The sequence below is a fragment of the Dermochelys coriacea genome, chromosome 6, assembly GCF_009764565.3.
Source record: "Dermochelys coriacea isolate rDerCor1 chromosome 6, rDerCor1.pri.v4, whole genome shotgun sequence".
NCBI lineage: Eukaryota > Metazoa > Chordata > Testudines > Dermochelyidae > Dermochelys > Dermochelys coriacea.
This window is the reverse complement of record NC_050073.1, coordinates 55,953,209-55,977,167: the sequence shown is the minus strand read 5'-3', so window position 1 is coordinate 55,977,167 and position 23,959 is coordinate 55,953,209. Positions and strand designations below refer to the sequence as shown.

The following is a 23,959-nucleotide window of genomic DNA, read 5'->3' as shown; positions in this document are numbered from 1 at the left end:
TGTTTTCACATTAAATCCCTTTTATCCTGCATTAATTTTTGTTACATTGGTGTATGTGTGGTAGTCAGTCAGAAGAATTATTTTACTATTTTTATTACATTAGAACTCAGAGGCCTGGGACAAGATTGGGACCCCATTGTTCTAGGCACTGTACATACACATAGGTCTTGGACAGTCCCTGTCCAAAGGAGCATAGAGTCTAAAAATACAAGGATGTGACACAGGGAAAAGGAAAAGGATACAACAAAGTGGTGATGGTTATGCTTAGACATGTTAGCACTGATCAAATGGTCAAAGTATTTTTAATTAAGTGGGGGCGGGGATGATGTGGGCATCCAAGAGCCCTGAGGATGAGGAAGTGACAGTAACAAAAATGGAAGATGAGGGCTTTGACAAGGGTTTTAGTATTGTGGATAAAAACAAAAGGTCAAAAGTTCAGATCTTAGAAATGTCAAGGAGGAAGAAGCAACAAGATTTGGACACAGACAAAATGTGTGGGCCAAGGCAGAGAGGGGAGCAGAGGATAATCCCCACGTCACAAGTTTGAAACTTTGAAATGCAATAGGGTCTTTTTAACTACCAATGGTGCTTACAGAGCTTTAAAAACCAATTTCTCCCCAAAGGAGAATGTTCGGAACTGTTAATGGCTATCCACTGATGTCCTGTTGTTCCTACAAAATAGAACCCTAAAACAGAATAGAACTTCATTGATAGCTTTTCAGTGATATTGGTAATGGTTGGAGTCAGAAAGACTTACATGTTGCTGCAGGCTCAGCATGTTTATGCAAATCCCTGTTCCCTTCATTCAGACACAGCATTAGGCTCTTCTGTTTCCACCCTAGATACAAATGACTTCACTTGCTGTTTTCAATGCCCACAGCTTCTCTCTGAATCTGAAGGTAGAGTTCGTGTAGAAATGCATGAAGACCACTGTATCTTCATCATTGAAGGAGCAGAGAAGCCAGATGAGGGGGTTTATAGAGTTACAGTAAAGAACCCAGCAGGAGAAGATAAGGCTGATATCACAGTAAAGGTTATTGGTAAGTGACTGACAGGAATAACCAGTCTCTGAAAAAACTCTTGAGTTCAGTGGGACAGACCTACCCGCATTCCTGTAAACCTGAGAGCAGCTCTGACTCTGAGTTCAAAGAGGTGAAAAATGACAATATGGAAGGAATATGTTTTATAAAACTTGACAGAAATGTTTTTTCTAAGTAGCTTCCCTTGTATTCCCCATCTGGGAGGAGAAAGAATCATTCCCATTCATAAAAATTAGGCTATATGAATATCCTTCCCTTCCCTTTCCCTACATTTTTGAATGTCAGTGATCCAGTCTCTTCTCTCAGTGGGGTTTATAGAAGTTTATGTCTATAGAATGAAATCACTTTTTGCCATTTTGTTGTGTAAGTTTTCTAACAGAAACTACTTTATTATATGTATGGCAAACAGTTATGGAATGAAGGGATATATACATACGGTATAAGATATTAAAAAGGACTGGAATTATTTAGCCTACAAAGGAGAAGAGCTAGAGGGGAGTTTGACTGAAGTACTCTAGATTATGAAGGGTGTTGTGAAAATCAATCAGCTCCTTCTTTATATCCTGGCCCGTATTATAAGAACAAGGGCAAACTGAACAAATTTAGGAGTAATAAAAGGAAATGTTATTTGCATGCCATATTGTAAACCTTTGTAGTTCATTGCTGTATGAAGTCATAGGGACAAATACTAAGACAGGATTTACAAAAGGGATAGGTTCTTTATATTATTAATTTCTATTCTTAAATAAGGTAAGATAACATACGTGCAGCCATTGTATTACTATGTATTACTATTGTATTACTATCACACATACTAACTAACCTCACTTCCCAATAATGCCTGGCATCCCCTGGCTCTCTCTCCATGATATGAGCATTTGTTGGAGAGCACAAGAAGTTTGGTTTGAATCTGACTATTGTCTACATCAGTGCCTAGTCCAATCTGGTATTGAGGACCCCTAGATGTAATCTGGGCAAGGCCACCATTTTCTGCATACAGCAGGCTCTAAATGAGGATAACTCACCAATCCCTGTGAAATACAAGGACTTTGCAAATGTATTTGATAAAAATAATACTGATGCTCTGCACCCCACATAGGTCCTATGACTGCCCCACAGACCTCCAACTAGGGGCCAAAATCCCCTTTGTGCAAAATTTATCCCATCAGAACCTCAACTCAGGTTCCTACGGGAGTATCTTGATGAAAATCTGGCAAAGAATTTTATCCATCTGTCTGTGTCCCCCACTGTGGCCCCAAACCTGTTTTCTCACAAAATGGATGGCACCCTGCACCTCTGCATATACTATCGAACACTGAACAATATAACCATCAAAAATAAATATCCTTTGCCATTGATCAGCAAAGAAGTAGAAAGGGTCAGCTCAGCAAAAATTTCCACTAAAGCGCCTATCACATGGTCTGGATCTGAGAGGGCGATGAATGGAAAACAGACTTTCGTACTTGGTATGGACATTTTGAGTACCTCATGCTGCTGTTTGGTCTCTGTAACACCTCCACCATGTTCCAGCATTTGGTTAATGATATCTTCAAGGAGGTTCTGAACCAATTTATCATAATTTATCTAGATGACATTCTTATTTTTTTCTGAAAACCAAACCTTGCATCACCAGCATGTCCTGTTGGTACTTGAATGTCTTTGAGCAAATGGCTTATATGGGAAGCCTGAGAAATGTGAATTTGATCACACTGCTGTGGACTTCTTGGGTTATACCATCTCTCCCAGTGGAATAAGTATGGATCTCAAAAAGGTTTCTGCAATTTTAACTTGGGCAACTGCCAAGACCACTTGTGATATCCAATGCTTTCTAGGATTCACCAGCTTCTACAGATAATTCATCCAAGGATTCTCAAAAGTGGTGTTTCCAGTTACCCAACTGCTACAGAAAAACTCCACTTTCAACTGGACACCAGAAGCCCAACTGGCTTTTGATTGGCTAAAGAAAGCATTTACTTCTGCCCCTGTCTTAATACACCAAGATGCATCTAAACCCTTTTGTTGTTCAAACAGATGCTTCCAATTACGCAATTGGGGTAGTATTATCTCAGCGATGTGGTCCTCAAATGACCTCCATGCTGACCTCCATGCTTGTGCCTTTTATTCTAGGAAATAGACAGCTAAGGAACAAAATCACCAAATATACAATAATGAATTACTAGCCATCAAGGCTGCATTTCAGGAGTTGCACCACCTTCTAGAAGGTGTGCACTTTCCAGGCAACGTGTTCACAGATCATAAAAACCTGGAACATCTCTGAATGGGCACAGCCCGCAACCAATGTCAAATATGTTGGCCTCTCTTCCTTACTAGATTTAACTTCACCCTGATCTACTAGCCCGGAACCCAAAATGGCGAACTCAGTGCATTATCCTGCAAGGGGGAGTTCCTAGATAAAGGGGATAACCCTCTTGAACCTGCCACTATATTGAAAGCCGTGCCATTTTGTGAATGTGCTCCAACGTTGATCTTTTGGCCTTGTAAACTCCTCACTGGTCAGTGATCTCCTTTCAGTGAAATGGATGTCAGCCAATTCTGACCCAAACTTCTCAGTCAAAAACAAGTTACTCTGGTTCAAAGATCTCCTTTATCTCCTTGATGGATCACCCCATCTAGCTGTACTCTGGCTATGTCACAATTCCCTGCTGGCAGGCCATTTTGGGTACTGGAAGACAAAGAAGCTGATTTCTCACAATTTTTGGTGGCCAAAACTATTCTCCTCCATCAAATCTTTACATTGCTTCCAGGGAGACATGCAGCTGGATGAAGACCCCCACTGCCAAACCTCTGGGTGTCTGGATCCCACTTCCACCCATATCTCAACCTGGGGCCTTGATATCATAGAATCATAGAAGATTAGGTTGGAAGAGATCTCAGGAGGTCATCTAGTCCAACCCCCTGCTCAACGCAGGACCAACCCCAACTAAACCATCCCAGCTAGGGCTTTGTCAAGCTGGGCCTTAAAAACCTCTAAGGATGGAAATTCCATCACCTCCCTAGGTAACCCATTCCAGTGCTTCACCACCCTCCTAGTGGTGATTAGGATATTTTCCTAATATCCAACCTAAACCTCCCCCACTGCAACTTGAAACCATTACTCCTTGTTCTGTCATCTGCCACCACTGAGAACAGCCTAGCTCCATCCTCTTTGGAACCCCTCTTCAGTAGCTGAAGGCTGCTATCAAATTCCCCTCACGCTTTTCTCTTATGCAGACAAAATAAGCCCAGTTCCCTCAGCCTCTCCTCATAAGTCATGTGCCCCAGCTCCCTAATCATTTTTGTTGTCCTCCGCTGGACTCTCTCTAATTTGTCCACATCCTTTCTGTAATGGGGAGCCCAAAACTGGATGCAATACTCCAGATGTGGCTTCACCAGTGCCAAATAAAGGGAAATAATCACTTCCTTCAATCTGCTGGCAATGCTCCTACTAATGAAGCCCAATATGCCATTCGCCTTCTTGGCAACAAGGGCACACTGTTGACTCACATCCAGCTTCTCATCCACTGTAATCCCCAGGTCCTTTTCTGCCGACCTGCTGCTTAGCCAGTCAGTCCCCAGCCTGTAGCAGTGCATGGGATTCTTCCATCCTAAGTGCAGGATTCTGCACTTGTCCTTGTTGAACCTCTTCAGATTTCTTTTGGGCCAGTCCTCCAATTTGTCTAGATTATTCTGGACCCTATCCCTACCCTCCAGCGTATCTACCGCTCCTCCCAACTTAGTGTCATCTGCAAACTTGCTGAGGGTGCAATCCATCCCATCATTCAGATAATTAATGAAGATGTTGAACTAAACTGGCCCAGGACCAATCCTTGGAGCACTCTGCTTGATATCAGCTGCAAACTAGACATTGAGTTGATCACTACCCATTGAGCCCGATGATCTAGCCAGCTTTCTATCCACCTTATAGTCCATTCATCCAATCCATAATTCTTTAACTTGCTGGCAAGAATACTGTTGGAGACCATATCAAAAGCTTTGCTAAAGTCAAGATATATCACCACTGTCCACTGCTTTCCCCATATCCACAGAGCCAGTTATCTCATCATAGAAGGCATTCAGGTTGGTCAGGCATGACCAGTCCTCGGTGAATCCATGTTGACTGTTCCTGTTCACCTTCCTCTCCTCCAAGTGCTTCAAAATGGATTCCTTGAGGACCTGCTCCATGATTTTTCCAGGGACTGAGATGAGGCTGACCAGTCTGTAGTTCCCCAGATTCTCCTTCTTCCCTTTTTAAATATAGAAACTACATTTGCCTTTTTCCAATCATCCAGAACCTCCCCCAGTCGCCATGAATTTTCAAAGATAATGGCCAATGGCTCTGCAATCACATCAGCCAACTCCCTCAACACCCTTGGATGCATTGCATGTGGCCACATGGACTTGTGCATGTCCAGCTTTTCTAAATAGTCCTTAACCTGTTCTTTCACCACTGAGGGCTGCTCGCTTCCTCCCCATATTGTGCTGCCCAGTGCAGAAGTCGGGAGCTGATCTTGTCTGTGAAGACCAAGGCAAAAAAAGCATTGCATACTTCAGTTTTTTCCACATCATCTGTCACTAGGTTGCCTCCCCCATTCAGTAAGGATCCCACACTTTCCCTGACCTTCCTCGTGTTGCTAACATACCTATAGAAACCCTCATTACCGTTCACATCCCTTGCTAGCTGCAACTCCAATTGTGCTTTGGCCTTCCTAATTACACCCCTGCATGCCCACCTAGTCATCTGTCCAAGTTTCCACTTCTTGTAAGCTTCCTTTTGCGTTTAAGCTCACCAAAGATTTCTCTGTTAAGACAAGGTGGTTGCCTGCCATATTTGCACATCGGGATGTCTTGTGCCGTGCCCTAGATAAGGCTTCTTTAAAATACAGCCAGCTCTTCTGGACTCCTTTTCCTCTCATACACTTGGAAAGTGTAGGGGACAATTTCCTGGTGCAAGTGCTGGAGGAACCAACTAGGGGCAGAGCTCTTCTTAACCTGCTGCTCACAAACCAGGAAGAATTACTAGGGGAAGCAAAAGTGAATGGGAACCTGGGAGGCAGTGACCATGAGATGGTCGAGTTCAGGATCCTGACACAGGGAAGAAAGGAGAGCAGCAGAATACAGACCCTGGACTTCAGAACAGCAGACTTTGACTCCCTCAGGGAACTGATGGGCAGGATCCACTGGGAGAATAACATGAGGGGGAAAGGAGTCCAGGAGAGCTGGCTGTATATTAAAGAATCCTTATTGAGGTTACAGGGACAAACCATCCCGATGTGTAGAAAGAATAGTAAATATGGCAGGCAACCAGCTTGGCTTAAGAGTGAAATCCTTGCTGATCTTAAACACAAAAAAGAAGCTTACAAGAAGTGGAAGATTGGACAAATGACCTGGGAAGAGTATAAAAATATTGCTTGGGCATGCAGGAGTGAAATCAGGAAGGCCAAATCACACCTGGAGGTGCAGCTAGCAAGAGATCTTAAGAGTAACAAGAAGGGTTTCTTCAGGTATGTTAGCAACAAGAAGAAAGTCAAGGAAAGTGTGGGCCCCTTACTGAATGAGGGAGGCAACCTAGTGACAGAGGATGTAGAAAAAGCTAATGTACTCAATGCTTTTTTGCCTCTGTCTTCATGAACAAAGTCAGCTCCCAGACTACTGCACTGGGCAGCACAGCATGGGGAGGAAGTAATCAGCCCTCTGTGGAGAAAGAAGTGGTTCGGGACTATTTAGAAAAGCTGGACGAGCACAAGTCCATGTGGTCGGATGCGCTGCATCCGAGAGTGCTAAAGGAGTTGGCGGATGTGATTGCAAAGCCATTGGCCATTATCTTTGAAAACTCATGGCAATCGGGGAAAGTCCCGGACGACTGGAAAAAGGCTAATGTAGTGCCCATCTTTTAAAAAGGGAAGAAGGAGGATCCTGGGAACTACAGGCCAGTCACCCTCATCTCAGTCCCTGGAAAAATCATGGAGCAGGTCCTCAAGGAATCAATTCTGAAGCACTTAGAGGAGAGGAAAGTGATCAGGAACAGTCAGCATGGATTCATCAAGGGCAAGTCATGCCTGACTAATCTAATTGTCTTCTATGACGAGATAACTGGCTCTGTGGATGAGGGGAAAGCAGTGGACGTGTTGTTCCTTGACTTTAGGAAAGCTTTTGACATGGTCTCCCACAGTATTCTTGCCAGCAAGTTAAAGAAGTATGGGTTGGATGAATGGACTATAAGGTGGATAGAAAGCTGGCTAGATTGTTGGGCTCAATGCATAGTGATCAATGGCTTCATGTCTAGTTGTCAGCTGGTATCAAGTGGAGTGCCCCAAGGGTCGGTCCTCGGGCCGGTTTTGTTCAATATATTCATAAATGATCTGGAGGATAGTGTGGACTGCACCCTCAGCAAGTTTGCAGATGACACTAAACTGGGAGGAGAGGTAGATACGCTGGAGGGTAGGGATAGGATACAGAGGGACCTAGACAAATTAGAGAACTGGGCCAAAAAAAATCTGAAGAGGTTCAACAAGGACAAGTGCAGAGTTCTGCACTTAGGACGGAAGAATCCAATGCTCTGCCACAGACTAGGGACCGAATGGCTAGGCAGCAGTTCTGCAGAAAAGGACCTAGGGGTTACAGTGGACGAGAAGCTGGATATGAGTCAGCAGTGTGCCCTTGTTGCCAAGAAGGCCAATGGCATTTTGGGATGTATAAGTAGGGACATTGCCAGCAGATCGAGGGACATGATCGTTCCTCTCTATTCGACATTGGTGAGGCCTCATCTGGAGTACTGTGTCCAGTTTTGAGCCCCACACTACAAGAAGGATGTGGAAAAATTGGAAAACATCCAGCAGAGGGCAACAAAAATGATTAGGGGACTGGAACACATGACTTATGAGGAGAGGCTGTGGGAACTGGGATTGTTTAGTCTGCGGAAGAGAAGAATGAGGGAGGATTTGATAACTGCTTTCAACTACCTGAAAGGGGGTTCCAAAAAGGATGAATCTAGACTGTTCTCAGTGGTACCAGATGACAGAACAAGGAGTAATGGTCTCAGGTTGCAGTGGGGGAGGTTTAGGTTGGATATTAGGAAAACCTTTTTCACTAGGAGGGTGGTGAAACACTGGAATGCGTTACCTAGGGAGGTGGTGGAATCTCCTTCCTTAGAAGTTTTTAAGGTCAGGCTTGACAAATCCCTAGCTGGGATGATTTAGTTGAGGATTGGTCCTGCTTTGAGCAGCGGGTTGGACTAGATGACTTCTTGAGGTCCCATCCAACCCTGATATTCTATGATTCTATGATTAGCCTGCCAGGGAATCGTGCCTATCAGTTCCCTGTGGGAGTCAAAGTTTGCTTTTCTGAAGTCCAGGGTCCATATTCTGCTGCTCTCCTTTCTTCCTTTGTCAGGATCCTGAACTCGACCATCTCATGGTCACTGCTGCCCAGGTTGCCACCCACTTCTACTTCTCCTACCAATTCTTCTCTGTTTGTGAGCAGCAGGTCAAGAGGAGCACGGCCCCCAGTTGGTTCCTCCAGCACTTGCACCAGGAAGTTATCCCCAACACTCTCCAAAAACTTCCTGGATTGTCTGAGCACTGCTGTATTGCTCTCCCAGCAGATGTCAGGGTGATTGAAGTCCCCTCCGAGATCCAGGGCCTGTGATCTGGAAACTTCTGTTAGTTGTCCAAAGAAAGCCTCATCCTTCTGGTCTGGTGGTCTACAGCTGACACCCATCACGACATCACTCTTGTTGTTCTAAACTTAAACCAAAAACTCTTAACAGGCTTCTCTCCAGTTTCATACTGGAGCTCTGAGCAATCATACTGCTCTCTTACATACAGTGCAACTCCTCCACCTTTTCTCCCCCGCCGGTCCTTCCTGAACAGTGTATACCCATCCATGACAGTGCGTCAGTCATGTGAGTTACCCCACCAAGTCTCTGCTATTGCAATCTTATCACAGTTCCTTGACTGTGTCAGGACTTCCAATTCTTCCTGTTTGTTTCCCAGGCTTCTTGCATTTGTGTACAGCAGGGGCGGGCAAACTTTTTGGTCTGAGAGCCGCATCAGGTTTCTGAAATTGTATGGAAGGCCGGTTAGAGGAGGCTGAGCCTCCCCAAACAGCCAGGCATGGCCCAGACCCTGCCCCCTATCCAACCCCCCCAATTCTCGCCCCCTGACAGCCCCCCCAGGACTCCTGCCACATCCAACCCCTCCTGTTCCCTGACGGCCTCCCGGGGACCCCTGCCGCATCCACCCACACCTACTCTTGGTCCCCTGACCGCCCCTGGACCCCCCCGCCCCTAACTGCCCCCCTCACCGCCCCATCCAACCCCCTCCTCTCCTTCCTGACTGCCCCCCTCTGGGACCCCTGACCCAGCCAACCACCCCTTCTCCCTGACCACCCCTGGATCCCTCGCCCCTAACTGCCCCCCACCCCTAACTCCCCCCCATACAATCCCCCCTCCTTCCTGACTGCCCCCCCGGGACCCCTGCCCCATCTACTCCCCCTGCTCCCTGTCCCCTGACCGTCCCATCCAACCCCTCCTCTCCTTCCTGACTTCCCCCCCCGGGACCCCTGTCCTCATTCAACCCCCGTTCCCTGCCCTCTGACCGCCCCGACCCCTATCCATGCCCCTGACCACTCCCCGGAACTCTCCTGCCCTCTATCCAACCCCCCCGTTACCGTGCTTCCTGAAGCATGAGTGGCTGGCAGCTGCGCTGCGCAGCACAGAGCACCAGGTCAGGCCAGGCTCTGCAGCACCGCTCAGAGCTCAGGCAGGATGGTCCTGTGGGCCGGATGTGGCCTGGGGGCTGTAGTTTGCCCACCTCTGGTGTACAGGCACCTAAGATAACTAGCCGATTGCCCTACTTCCTCAGTATGAATCAGGAGCCTTCCCCTGTTGCACCCTCCTCCTTGTTTCCTCCTGGTATCATACTTCCCCACTTACCTCAGGGCTTAGGTCACCATCTCCTGGCAAACCTAATTTAAACCCCTCCTCACTAGGTTAGCAAGCCTGCCTGCGAAGATGCTCTTCCCTCTCTTTGTTAGGTGGATACCATCTCTTCCTAGCAATCCTTCTTCCTGGAATAACATCTTATGGTCGAAGAATCCAAAGCCTTCTCTCCAACACCACCTGTGCAACCATGCATTTACCTCCATAATTCGATGGTCCCTACCTGGGCCTTTTCTTTCAACAGGGAGGATGTACGAGAACACAACTTGCATCTCAGACTCCTTTATCCTTCTTCCCAGAGCCACCTAGTCTGCAGTGACCTGCTTAAGGTCATTCTTGGCACTATCATTGGTGCCCACATGGAGAAGCAGGAAGGAGTAGCGGTTAAATCAATAAATAGATTTAATCACTGACTTCCCAACTTCTTAGGGCTGCACAGCTATACTGATTGTTGTCAACCTCCACATCAAAATAGTGCACTTTTTGCCTTGTCAGAAGATCCCAACTGCACAAGCAACGGCTAACTTATTTTTCAACCACATCTTCAAGCTCCATGGGTTATCAACTGAGATTACACCCAACTGTGGGCCACAATTTGTCTCCCTTTTTGGAGAGAATTGTTCCAACTCCTGGAAGTCACCCTACACATTTCCTCTGCCTACCACCCCAGATGGATGAACAACAGAACAGATAAGCCAAATTTAGAAAAATGTCTTCACTGCTTCATCAACATGACTGGATCAGGCTCTTGCCTTTTGCCAAGTTTGCTTACAATAACTCCGATCACAAATCAATCTGCCAAAGTCCCTTCAATTTCAATTATTGCTTCCAGCCCTGATTTCATCCATCTGTACCGCCAACCTCCCATGAGACCCTACGGCCTCCAATTTGGTGAACATCTCCACTGCATTCAAGAGGAATTAAAATCACACAAACTCAGCCACAGAGAACTACAAACAATACACTGATCTCCATCGACAGGATATGTCTCTCAGCTCAGCACTTGGACATCTCCCGACCCTCAAGGAAACTAAACCACTGTTATCTTGGCTCATTCTAGATCATTCAACAGATTAACCTCATGACCTTCAAGCTCCAGCTACCATGTACCATGATTGGATACATCCAGTATTCCATGTTTTCTTGTTAAAAATATGTGGATAACTTTTTTCCTAAATACACACAACCACCTCTACTCCCAATCTCGATTCAGAAGCAGGAAGAATATGCAGTGGCACAAAATTTCCCCAGGAGTAGCAAGAGGCAACTTCTCTCTGCAACAGCTCCCTCTGCCTGCCAAATTATGGACCAACAATGATGCAACTCAGGAATGCACCTATTCTGCAGGCCAGAGGAAACATGTTATGACTGCAGCTGTCAAAACCTTGGTGGGGTGTGGGCAGATTATACAGAGTACTATGCAGCTAAAATTTTGTATTTTACAAAGATGTGTCTATAGATGTATAGATTAAGATATATGAATAATCAAACATAATTTAAAGTAAAAGCAACCTAACCTAGAAGCATCAAAGAGCAGGGCTCAGTCTCGACTGAGGTAATGACTTATACTGTATCTGGTGCTTAGATGCTACAGATCTAGATCTGCACATTAGAAATACCATAGACAGACGGACAGTGTCTTCAAAATGAAGGAGGAGAGATCTCTCACTAGGTTTGATTTGATTGTGCGGATATCCTTGAGATATATAATGTGGAAAAATGCTCAACAAAAATGTTTAGTAACATAGCTGATGGCAAGGGTAACAATTTTGACACTCCCTCTCTCATACAATCTTCAGATGTTCCTGATCCTCCAGAAGCTCCCAAGATCATCAATGTAGGAGAGGATTACTGCACAGTGCAGTGGCAACCCCCTAAATATGATGGAGGCCAACCAATACTGGGTAAGAGTTGCTAAAAAGACAGAGTCCTCAGCAGACTCATCTATACCAGTTACTGGCCCTTTAAAATGAGACCTGGGGCCTTTATCAACATATTCATACAGAAATCAGATATGCTGACTCTTAAAACTGAGAGATGCACACTACTCATTCTCAAGCTATCAGAATCCTGGTCCTTTAATCTTGGGGGCAGAGTGCCTTGTATCTGCCCCATCTAAATCAGGGACACATTTCACTGACAGACTTAAGTCTGTGTTTGGACAAGGGCACAAATGGGAATGTCTAGTGTCAAGACAGAAGGAAACTAAAGTTAGACGTTCCCATTCCATACTCTGAAACTTTACCGAAGTCTATAGGGTCTGGACTTGCTTGAATTTCCTTGTTTCAGCACAATACACTCTTTATGAAGCCTCATGAGAAGCACTGTAGCTATGGATGATCTACTATATTCCTCCCTTTTAACTCCTCGTACTATATTCTAGGAGAGTAGAGTTTGTATTAGATCTTCGTTTTTTCCCCAAAAGAAAGGAGTAACTTCTATAGGAATCACTGGTACCCTGTGCAGGAATAATAGGACCTGCGAAGTGTCCACTCCAGCCACCAAGGAGTTAATAGCTTAAACTATTAGATGTGAAGAAACACACCAGCAGTTGCCATGTTGCTGTTATCAAAAGCTCACAAAATAGTTTGAAAAGGTCACACCAATGCATCCGATGAAGTGAGCTGTAGCTTCATGAAAGCTTATGCTCAAATAAATTTGTTAGTCTCTAAGATGCCACAAGTACTCCTTTTCTTTTTGCGAATACAGACTAACATGGCTGCTACTCTGAAACCAATGGTTCAGTTATGTGGAGCTGCTTTCAGTTGGGTCAGGTCATTTAAGTATTGTTTTCAATCCCTAATGAAAGTTTTAGCTAATATGTCAAGGATTTTAATATCAGGAAAACTAGAACAAAAACTGCAAATACTATGTTTAGTGACAGTTAAGGTTGCAGCAGAATTCAGTCTTTTCATTGAAACCCTTAAAAGAATGAAAATAAGAAGGGGAAAGATTTGTGCATTCTCTTCCATTTTCATATTACCCACAACATTATCTTTGATGCATTCCAACACTCCATAAGGCTTTCATGTCCATCTCCAATAGATAACAAAAAGCAATATAACTTCATTAAACTTACACTCTCTCTAGCACAAAATCTTAAGTGACCTCATATGCTTTTATATCAATAGATCAGCACGTTTGACTGTCATGCTTTCCATGTATTTGGAAAGTTATTCTGCCTTAACACTGTAGAGGTCATTGATACTACTATCACTGTAGTTTTTGTTTACTAATTTCCTAGGTTTTTTATGGTTTTGATGTACAACAGTGGATAGCTTCCCACAGTCAGGGGAGAAATGGAGCAGAACATGCCTGGGAATCAGAGGGAGAAACTGTGTTGCTGAAGCTGCTCCTGACTACATTGATCCTCCTGAAGAGTGTGTGTGAGACTGTGATGTACATCAGAAAATTATTTGTTTTACCCCCATTTAGAAGTTAATACTTTACCCCTTTTAAAAGTTAATGAAAGTAAGTACACTGTAAAACACCCTCCATGTTTAGAACTGATTACATAATCTATCAGCTGGAAGGAACCTCCGTGAAGAAGTCTGTGTCATCACTCACTTCTAAAACCCTCCAAAGTCTTGCCTGGACTTCTGAAAATTGGATACAGCCAGCAGCAGCTGCAGGGTGTGTGTGTCTATATTACACTATGCAGTGTAGTCGTAGCTGTTTTGGTCCCAGGATATTAGAGAGACAAGGTGGGTGATGGAATATGTTTTATTGGACCAACTTCTATTGGTGAGCGAGACAAGTTTTTGAGCACACAGAGCTCTTCTTCAAGTCTGACATTACACTAGCAGTTTTATCTATATGGATCTCCCATCCCCGCCAGTATGAAGCATGCCACTCAGCTTGCAAAAATCCCACTGTGGAACACCTGCTGGTATGATGGCTGCCATCTTGGACAACAATAGGGAGTGAATCAGTGACCTCCAGAGGGAAAAACATGAGTCTTTACAGCTTATGCTAAAGAGCCAGCTTCTCAAGCTGAGACCTGTCATAGACTCACGCCTCTGTAGATTAAAAACAAAGCAGGGGAGACCCTCTGACAGCAGGAATCCGGGCTGAAGTGGGAGCCGCAGCCTGCCCTGCTCTGACAGAGTGGGAGTCTGGGCTGAGAACTGGAGCCCACCCTGAGGTGACAAAGGGAACCGCAGCCTGCCCTGCTCTGCCAGTGGGAAGCACAGCCGCATGGGGCACTGCAGGGCTCTTCACTAGTCCCATGAAGGACAATCTTAGCAACTGGGAAACGTCAGACATCTGTTGCATGTTTTTTCCCCCAAGAACTTAAAAACATTATCAGCAAGAAACAGCGAGAAACAGCTTATATGAGAAATGGATCATTTTGTGACAAAGGGAGAAAAGTGTACAACGCAAGCCAAAGTGAGGGAAGAAGTGTAAGTTCCAGCAAAACGCAGAAGACAAAAATAAGACAGCTTATTTCAAACTGGGCTTTACATGGTGCTGGTCCACCAATGCACCAAGGCCTCAAGGTGTTGTAGGCGGCGATGAATTGGTAAATGACAATATGTGGCCCTGCAAGCTATGCACCTCATTAACAGGACAAAAAAAAGTTGTTGAAGTCTAAGCACTGTTAACATGACCGCTACTGAGGCTTCTTACCATGTGGCTTTGTGCATTGCCAGAGCTGGTAAGCTGCACAACATAGGTGAGAAACTACTACTTCCAGCTGCAAAGGATATGTGTGGTGATGATAAAAGAGAAAGCAGCATCACAGCTAGACGTGATCCCACTTTCTAATGACACAGTTTCTCACCGTATTGCGGAGATGGCCACTAATATAAAAGAAAAGGAGTACTTGTGGCACCTTAGAGACTAACAAATTTATCTGAGCATAAGCTTTCGTGAGCTACAGCTTGTTAGTCTCTAAGGTGCCACAAGTACTCCTTTTCTTTTTGCAAATACAGACTAACACGGCGGCTACTCTGAAACCTAATATAAAAGAGCAGCTCCTAGAAAGTGTTTGTCAGAGCCCATATTATTCAATTCAGATAGATGAGTCTACCGATATATCAAATGCTACACAGCTACTGGTTATTGGTGGTTATCTGAGTTTCATGAATTAATACACTAGGTACCTAAAGCCCTCATTCCTTTTTTATCCACCTACTTACGTCAGGCTTCTCACTATTAACTGCAATGAAAACAAAGTATGGCTCCCAGCTTTCTGTTGAAGATGACTTATGTCTCTTCCTTTTTACACTGCAACCCTGAATTTCACTACTTTGTGCAGCAAGGAAACAAACACACCCCTTCCACTGATAAGATAGGGCTGACTGATATTATACTGAATTAATATATCATTATTTGGTGTCATGTTTCCTAAAATGTTTGTGAAGTTTTATTTTAGCTGCTTCCATTTATACTGTTTTTGAACTTAAAATTAATACTTCTGAAACTCATATTGATCTATAATTGATCAAATCTTTACATTTTTATTATTTTTTGCAACATATGGGATTTTCAGTTTGTTATATTTACTAAACTATGGGGAGGTGTAGTCATTTTTTTCATAGCTCACCGTGTCTCACTATGACAAATTTTGAGAACCCTGCTATAAGATATAGGATAACACAAGCTGATTTAGTCACTCTGAAAGGTAGTGTGTTGCTGTGGATAAGATTGGGATTTATCATGTTAGGGTATGTCTACACTGCAATTAGATACCTGCAGCTGGCTCGTGCCAACTGGCTTGTGCTATGGGGCTGTTTAATTGCTGTGTAGATGTTCGGGCTCAGGTTGCAACCGAGCTCTGAGACCCTCCCACCTTGTAGAGTCCTAAAGACAGGGCCCCACCTGGAGCCTGAGCATCTTTACCGCAATTTAACAGCCCCTTAGCCTGAGCACTATGAGTTTGAGTCATTTGGCGTGGGCCAGCCACAGGTTTTTCATTGCAACATAGAATCATAGAATCATAGAATATCAGGGTTGGAAGGGACCCCAGAAGGTCATCTAGTCCAACCCCCTGCTCAAAGCAGGACCAAGTCCCAGTTAAATCATCCCAGCTAGGGCTTTGTCAAGCCTGACCTTAAAAACCTCTAAGGAAGGAGATTCTACCACCTCCCTAGGTAACGCATTCCAGTGTTTCACCACCCTCTTAGTGAAAAAGTTTTTCCTAATATCCAATCTAAACCTCCCCCATTGCAACTTGAGACCATTACTCCTCGTTCTGTCATCTGCTACCATTGAGAACAGTCTAGAGCCATCCTCTTTGAAACCCCCTTTCAGGTAGTTGAAAGCAGCTATCAAATCCCCCCTCATTCTTCTCTTCTGCAGACTAAACAATCCCAGCTCCCTCAGCCTCTCCTCATAAGTCATGTGCTCTAGACCCCTAATCATTTTCGTTGCCCTTCGTTGTACTCTTTCCAATTTATCCACATCCTTCCTGTAGTGTGGGGCCCAAAACTGGACACAGTACTCCAGATGAGGCCTCACCAGTGTCGAATAGAGGGGAACGATCACGTCCCTCGATCTGCTCGCTATGCCCCTACTTATACAACCCAAAATGCCATTGGCCTTCTTGGCAACAAGGGCACACTGCTGACTCATATCCAGCTTCTCGTCCACTGTCACCCCTAGGTCCTTTTCCGCAGAACTGCTGCCGAGCCATTCGGTCCCTAGTCTGTAGCGGTGCATTGGATTCTTCCATCCTAAGTGCAGGACCCTGCATTTATCCTTATTGAACCTCATTAGATTTCTTTTGGCCCAATCCTCCAATTTGTCTAGGTCCTTCTGTATCCTATCCCTCCCCTCCAGCGTATCTACCACTCCTCCCAGTTTAGTATCATCCGCAAATTTGCTGAGAGTGCAATCCACACCATCCTCCAGATCATTTATGAAGATATTGAACAAAACGGGCCCCAGGACCGACCCCTGGGGCACTCCACTTGACACCGGCTGCCAACTAGACATGGAGCCATAGACATAGCCTAACATGACAAACCCCAATCTTGTCCATGGCACCAAACAGAGTGACTAAAAATCAGTTTGGATTGTCCTATCTCTAAAGAATAAACCATGATCCTCTCCGAAAGCCAGGGATAGAATCCAGGATTGCTGCTCACCAGTATTCTACTACTGACTAGTGTACCTATCCTTAGAGACCTGAGTTATGAGCCTGAGGTGGCCTTGCATAAGATCTCTGCTAACATATTTTTAAAATGGAGGGGAGTCTTCAGCAGCGACTCCCTAACCATCTTCTAATTTGAGGTTTATGGGGTTAGTCAACAATAAGGGTATTGAATTGCATTGGAATTTAAACAAAAGTAGGGGAGGTGAGATTTTTAATTATTGGACTTATCTTTCCAAGACCAGGAAGTTTTCCTGTACACTACATGGGTATTTGTTGAATCTCTCTCACTCATGTGTTTCTTTGTCTCCAAGAGTGAGTGACAGCGCTCAAGCCAAAACAGATTCATCATCAAATTAATTCAGCAGGTTCATCTTGGAGCTAATATTTACCATAATTACTAACAAGTTATAAAATCCTCTACAGACAAAAGTTACCAATTTATGATTGATAGTCTAGCACATATAGGGCAACAATGTGGACAAAGAACAAGTCCCAGAGTGTTTCAGATTTCTTGGAGAAGCAGACAAAAAATGAGCAAACCAGTGAAAAATTGCCAAAGGGGGTGATTTTTAAATTCTTCTTATTCTCTCTGTATCAATTCATTTTTTTGAAAAATACCATGAAAAATTCAAACAGTTCTCAAAATTTATATTCAATGTTTTATTTTTTGCCATGTCAATAAGACTTTTACAAAACAAAGGTTTGAAGTTCCTGTTAAAACTGAACTTTGTAATGCAACCTTAGCTAAAGTGCACCAGTGCATAATAAACAACTGAAGATTTTAATGGGAAAAGTTGTCAGTGGTATTAGGCTGTCTTGAGTAGCTCACAGGTGTGAGTGCCAACCTCAGGGCAGACTGTCAAAAAGCAGGGCACAAATCCCAAACTAGTTGTGAGTTCTATACTTAGATTTCACCAACCAAATAGTAAGTGTGAACTCCTCAAGCACTACAGCAGCCTGAACATGGGGTCTCAGATAGTCCCCTTCAGTACTCCAGTCTATTTTACTACCCAAGCAAACCTGCCTTTGTGACAGATGGTCCCTTATACCAAAAATCACAACAGTGTTCAGGTTACGCCCAATCCCAAAGGACCAGACACTTATCCCAGTTCAATTGCACCTTAGACCTCACACCAAAGATAACATTTGTAGCCAATCCTATAATTAACTAAAGATTTATTAACTAAGAAATAAGAGAGTTATTTACAAGGTTAAAGAAAGTAAACATACACACACAAATTAGTTACAATCTTAGGTTCCAAAATGTATTAGAAGGTGCTGTGATATGCAGGCTTTCTATGTCCTTTAGCGCTAACCAAGGCTAAGCAGATTGGGGATCCCTTGCTTATGCTTAGAAACTACTGCCCTCTCTAAATTCCAAGCAGTATAATGATACAGGGATTTTTATTCCCTTCCCCCATAGTTCAAGCTGATGGGACAAGTATTTGCGCCTGTCTCCTCTTCATGGGGATGTGTGGGACAATCAACAAAATCTTTGTACTTTGATGTTTTACAATGGCTCATTTGGTTTCAATGGGCCTTCCTGTGTGTGGGGACCAGCACATCACATTAATTAAAGCTTCTTTCCCATTTGGTGAGTTACACAATTACTGAGTTTTACAATGCAAACACTGAATATAACTTTATACCATGAGATACAGATGTTATAAGTGAGATCAATGCATGCAGCATCCTCCCAGCATTTCATCAAGTCTAAACACTAAACACATTCTTATAAACTTAATGTCTATTGTAACAATGCTAACACACAGGTGAGCCAGACTGGTTTCCAGCTACGCATCTGTCATTGTGCCATGAGGCCTAGGGGTCCTGGCATAAGCTGGCATCTGGTCTCCCAGCGTCAGAAGTGAAAAATGTCAGGGGAAGTCATAGTAATAGATGTCACTCAAATCAAACTAGAATGATATTTGTTTTTTTAAATTATCTTCCATGCAAGAATCTAAATGCATATCATATACCAATTATGTGGGAAGATTCATACAGTTTAAAGCCAGAAGGGACCTTAGTCAGAGGTCATTAATTTTCACCCTGTTACCCCTACATTGAGACCAGTAACATGAATTTAATAAAGCATAACTTGTGTTTGGTGAAAGCACATCTTCCAGAAAGTTATCCAGTCTTAATTTGAACACAAGAGATGGAGAATCTACCACTTTCCTTGGTAATTTGTTCCAATAGTTAATTATTCTCACTGTTAAAATTTTTTGCCTAACTTCTAATTTGAATTTATCTGGCTTCAGCTTTCAGCCACTGATTCTTGTTATGCCTTTCTCCACTACATTAAATAACCCTTTAGTGCTTGATATTTCGTCACTATGAAAGAACTTATATGCTTCAGAGTAGCAGCTGTGTTAGTCTGTATTCGCAAAAAGAAAAGAAATACTTGTGGCACCTTATAGACTAACAAATTTATTTGAGCATAAGCTTTCGTGAGCTTATGCTCAAATAAATTTGTTAGTCTCTAAGGTGCCACAAGTACTCCTTTTCTTTTTACTTATATGCTGTAATCATGTCACCTCTCAATCTTCTTTTTGATAAGCTAAACATATTGAGCTCCTTAAGTCTCTCACTGTAAACCATTTTCTTCAGCCCTTGAATAATTTTTGCGGCTCTTTTCTTTACCCTTTCCAGTTTCTCATCATCCTTTTTAAAATGTGGACACCAGAACTGTACACAGTACACAAGTAACAGTTTCACCAATACCATATACAGAGGTAAAATCACCTCTCTGCTCCTACTCCCATGTTTACGTAACCAAGGATCACATTAGCTCTTTTTGCCACAGAATTCACTTGTTCATCCACTATGACTCCCAAATTCTTTTCAGAGTCACTATATTCCAGGATACAGTCCCCCATTCTGCAAGTATGGCTTGCATTCTTTGCTCCTAGTTGTATAACTTTGCACTGGACTGTATTAAAATGCATTTTCTTTGAGGCTTTGCTTAACAAACAATCCAGATCACACTGTATGATTCCCCTGTCCTCCTTATTTACCTTTCTGACAGCCAGTCTTTGTGTCATACAAAAATTTTATCAGCAGTGATTTTAAATTTACTTCCTGAACATTGATGAAAATGTTGAATAGTTTTAGGCCTCATACTGATCCCTGTAAACCCCCACCAGAAACACCCCTAATCAATGATTCCCTCTCATTGATAACTACTTTTTGAGATCTGTCAGCTAGCCAGTTCTTAATCCATTTAACATGTGCTCTATTGATATTGCATAGTACTAATTTTTTAATCAGGATGTAGTCTGGTACTCAATCAAACACCTTACAGAAGTCTAAATATATTAGATCTATGCAGTTACCTTTTTCAGCTGAATTTGTAATCTCTTTTAAATTTAATTTAAAAAATTAAATCAGATTGTTTGACAAAACCTATTTTCCACAAAACCATTTTGATTGGCATTAATTATATTCCTATCCTTTAACTCTTTACCAATTGAATCCTGTATCAATTTATTCAGTATTTTGCTCAGGACTGATTTCAAGCTAACCGCCTAAAGCTAGCCAGGTCATCCTGCTTGCCCTTTTGAATAGTAGAACAACATTAACAGGCTTCCATTCTTCTAAAATTTCTCTAGTGTTCCAAGATTTATTAAAAATTACCACCACCTGGCCACAGATCTCCTCAGCCAACTCTTTTAGGACTCTTGGTGAAAGTTATCCAGGTCTACTGAATTAAAAATGTTTATCCCTACTAAATGTTGCCTAACATCCTACTCTGTACTAATGGGCTGGAAAGTACTTCATCATTCTCATATGATATGAGTACATCATCCAAATATAGAAAAGAAATGTTTACTGAACATTTCTGTCTTTCCAGCATCATTATTAACAAATTTACCATCTCTATCTAATAATGGGCCTACAATATTTCAAATCTTTACCTTCACATGAGGCGCTCATGCCTTAATTGGTTCAGTGATTAATGAAGAATACTTGTTCCCAAGCCATGTAATGGGTCTAGAGAGGGCAGATGGGAACTCTAGTCTTTCTCAGCTTTGTTTACTATTTTTACATATTATACATAATAGAATACTATTATCGTATAGCATCGAGAGCGTGCTAGGTGCTTAACAACAGACATAGAAAGGCATCTGCAGCCCCAGAAGAGCTACAATCTAAATTTCCAGTGTGATCAAACAAATGAAAATGTCAAATAGTAGAGAGGGAACAGAGCATGGAAGGTGGAGAGCAACAGCAATTTAGTTATGTGCACATCCTGGCGATTCATTTACAATTATATTTCTCTCTCTCTCTCGTTTTAAAGAGGTTTCTTATTGCCTTTTATTTGCTTACTTGCCACTCTCTCTGGCTTAGTACAATTTGACTGAAAAGGGAAATATAGTAAAAGAAATGGTAAATTCCAGCAATGTGGGTTTCCTTCCTTCCACTGTTGTTTCAGTTGAGAAGGATGGTGTCATCATATTCCTTCTCAAAAGCTCAGGCAAATTTCAGGTCTTAGAACAGAGAAATCAAATCTGATGACAAGAACTAATGGCAGTGTAGAGTGGCTACTACTGGGCCCAGCAAGACTCTGGAGCACAGGAGGTAGATAGTACTGGATGCCACATAGATCTCCAGAGAGGAGGCTCTGAAGTGCAAACTCAGGAGTGTTGGACCTGGATTGGGCCCCTCCATACAGTCAGAAGGATGATTTTCCTTTTTCTTTTGCTTCAGAAAATTATGCTGTCTCAGCCACTTCTAATTCTTGTACATCACAGAAATGTTTTTCATTCATAGGATACATCTTAGAAAGGAAAAAGAAGAAGAGCTACCGGTGGATGCGGCTGAACTTTGACCTTTTGAAGGAGCTGTCATATGAAGCCAAGCGAATGATTGAAGGTGTTGTTTATGAGATGCGGCTTTATGCTGTGAATTCCATTGGCATGTCCCGGCCTAGCCCTGCCTCACAGCCCTTCATGCCAATTGGTGAGTTTCATCAATGGTACAGTATCTCTCTGATCTCAAAGAAACAGATAAATGAACTCTCATCTTCTCATTCCACCATCTCTAAAAAGAAAAAATGTTTACTTTTTTGAGACAGCTAACTTTGATATTTTCTCTCCATTCCATACTTCTCACCTTTTTTCTTTAGAGGGATAATGTGGGTGAGGTAATATCTTTATTGAGCCAACGTCTATTGGTGAGAGAGAGAGAGACAAGTTTACAAGCTTACACAGAGCTCTTCTTCAGGTCAAACCTTTTTTCTTTGTCATTTTTCTCTTCTCTTTCTCCCATTCCTTTGGGGAGCACAGCGATTCTAGTTTCATGAAATTGCTGATGAATTTCTAGCTGTTATAATTAGAAGTGTGAGAGCCAAGGCCGGGTCTGGAGAGGAGAGGGAACTAATTAATAGCATTTTCCCAGCCCCTCTCAGCTTCCCCTATTCCCTTATGGGTGCAAATATCCTAGTATCCCTCCTCCTTTAATCCTAGCCCCTTCCAGAACTACAAGGCTAGTTGATTAAGAAAATATCCAAGGAATTTATTTTCTATAAATAATTCCTCTCAACCCAGCAGTACAGTGTCTTCAGCAGTCCCTGAGCTGGGAGCAAACTGTGTGAGTCTCCAGGAAGCCAGCCATCTGAGGGCTTTAGAAACAGCAGTAACAAAAATACCAATAGCTAGAGTCTGAAATGACTAAAGTGGCCCAATCTGCAGACTGTAGCCAGGGGGAACAGTCTTCTGAAGGAGACAGTGTGAAAGCAAAAGGCCACTGCAAGGGACCAGGAGGGCAGGATGAACTGCAAGAGGGGTCTGTTAATTCTGGACTTCAGTCACCCAACAGTTGGGCTATGGAGACAGAAGGGAAGCAACAAGAACCATCAAGAGGAGCTACTGAACAAAAAGGTCCAAAGTTTTCATGGAATAGGCAGAGATTTACTAGATTAGGGATAAAGCCTGAGCCCATTGCTTCAGAGAATAGTATTTGAGTTTGCAGTATGTTTTGTATGTTCATGTGTGCTGCTAATTACCTTTTCCTCGTGTGTATGATGCTCAATCTTTATTTCATTTTGAAAATGAAGGCTGTTGATGAAATTCAGCAACAGCAAGGAACTGGTTAAAATCTGATTTTTTTAATAGCACTAATAAACTACAATGCTAATAATATAATATAAATCTAGTAAATAGTGTATTACTATACTGAGCTTACAGCATAATTGATATATTTAAAGCAATATTTAAAATGTTTAAAATATTCCAGAACTGTTCAGTTTATGATATATACATATTTGGTATGGCAAAAATAATTTATTTAAAATGTGTTCTGCCATACCATATAACTTAAAGTGGTGTGTGAATGAGCTACTGTATTAATACTTTGGTACACAATTTACATCCTCTCACATGTATTAGGTTCTCTGCAGTCCTTTTATGAAATGTGTCCTGAATAGAGTATTTTTTCCACAAGGGATATAAAATGCTAGAAATGCACAATTCTGCAATTCCAACCTTCAAGTAACTCCTCAGAGCATGTGCCCTGGGGATATCCTACTTAAATATCTATCTGGATGAAGAAGGGATCAGATAACAACAGCTGGAAAACTTCTCAATACAGTGTTTCAGCCATGCAATATGTGACTTTAAGCAAGTTCACTTTCAGCTCACATTTTTGAATTATGGTTTTGGTACTGGTATCTAAATCTAAGTTTTGTTTTCCTGAGGCCTATTCAGGTTTCAGAACTCTTTAGCAAGACTTTTGTTTTTTCAAACTAGTAGAAAAGAAGCACACCCAAAGATAAGATGAGACACTAGGACTGTATTTAACTGCTGTTCTTGCTGAGCTACGAAGTGCAGAAGACTCACAGGGCAAGAAGCTCCTGTTCTGAGGGGGCATGCTGATAAATTT

General features: G+C 42.8%; 1 protein-coding gene across 1 annotated transcript in view; it reads left to right on the top strand.

Annotated features, from left to right (window-relative positions):
• Nucleotides 1–23,959, top strand: part of MYBPC3 (myosin binding protein C3) — a 148,959-nt gene that overhangs the window by 86,547 nt on the left and 38,453 nt on the right. The window contains exons 23-25 of the mRNA XM_043515805.1: nt 881–1,040; nt 11,778–11,882; nt 21,851–22,039. Of these exons, the coding sequence (XP_043371740.1) occupies nt 881–1,040; nt 11,778–11,882; nt 21,851–22,039 (454 nt within the window). The remainder of the gene's footprint in view (nt 1–880; nt 1,041–11,777; nt 11,883–21,850; nt 22,040–23,959) is intronic.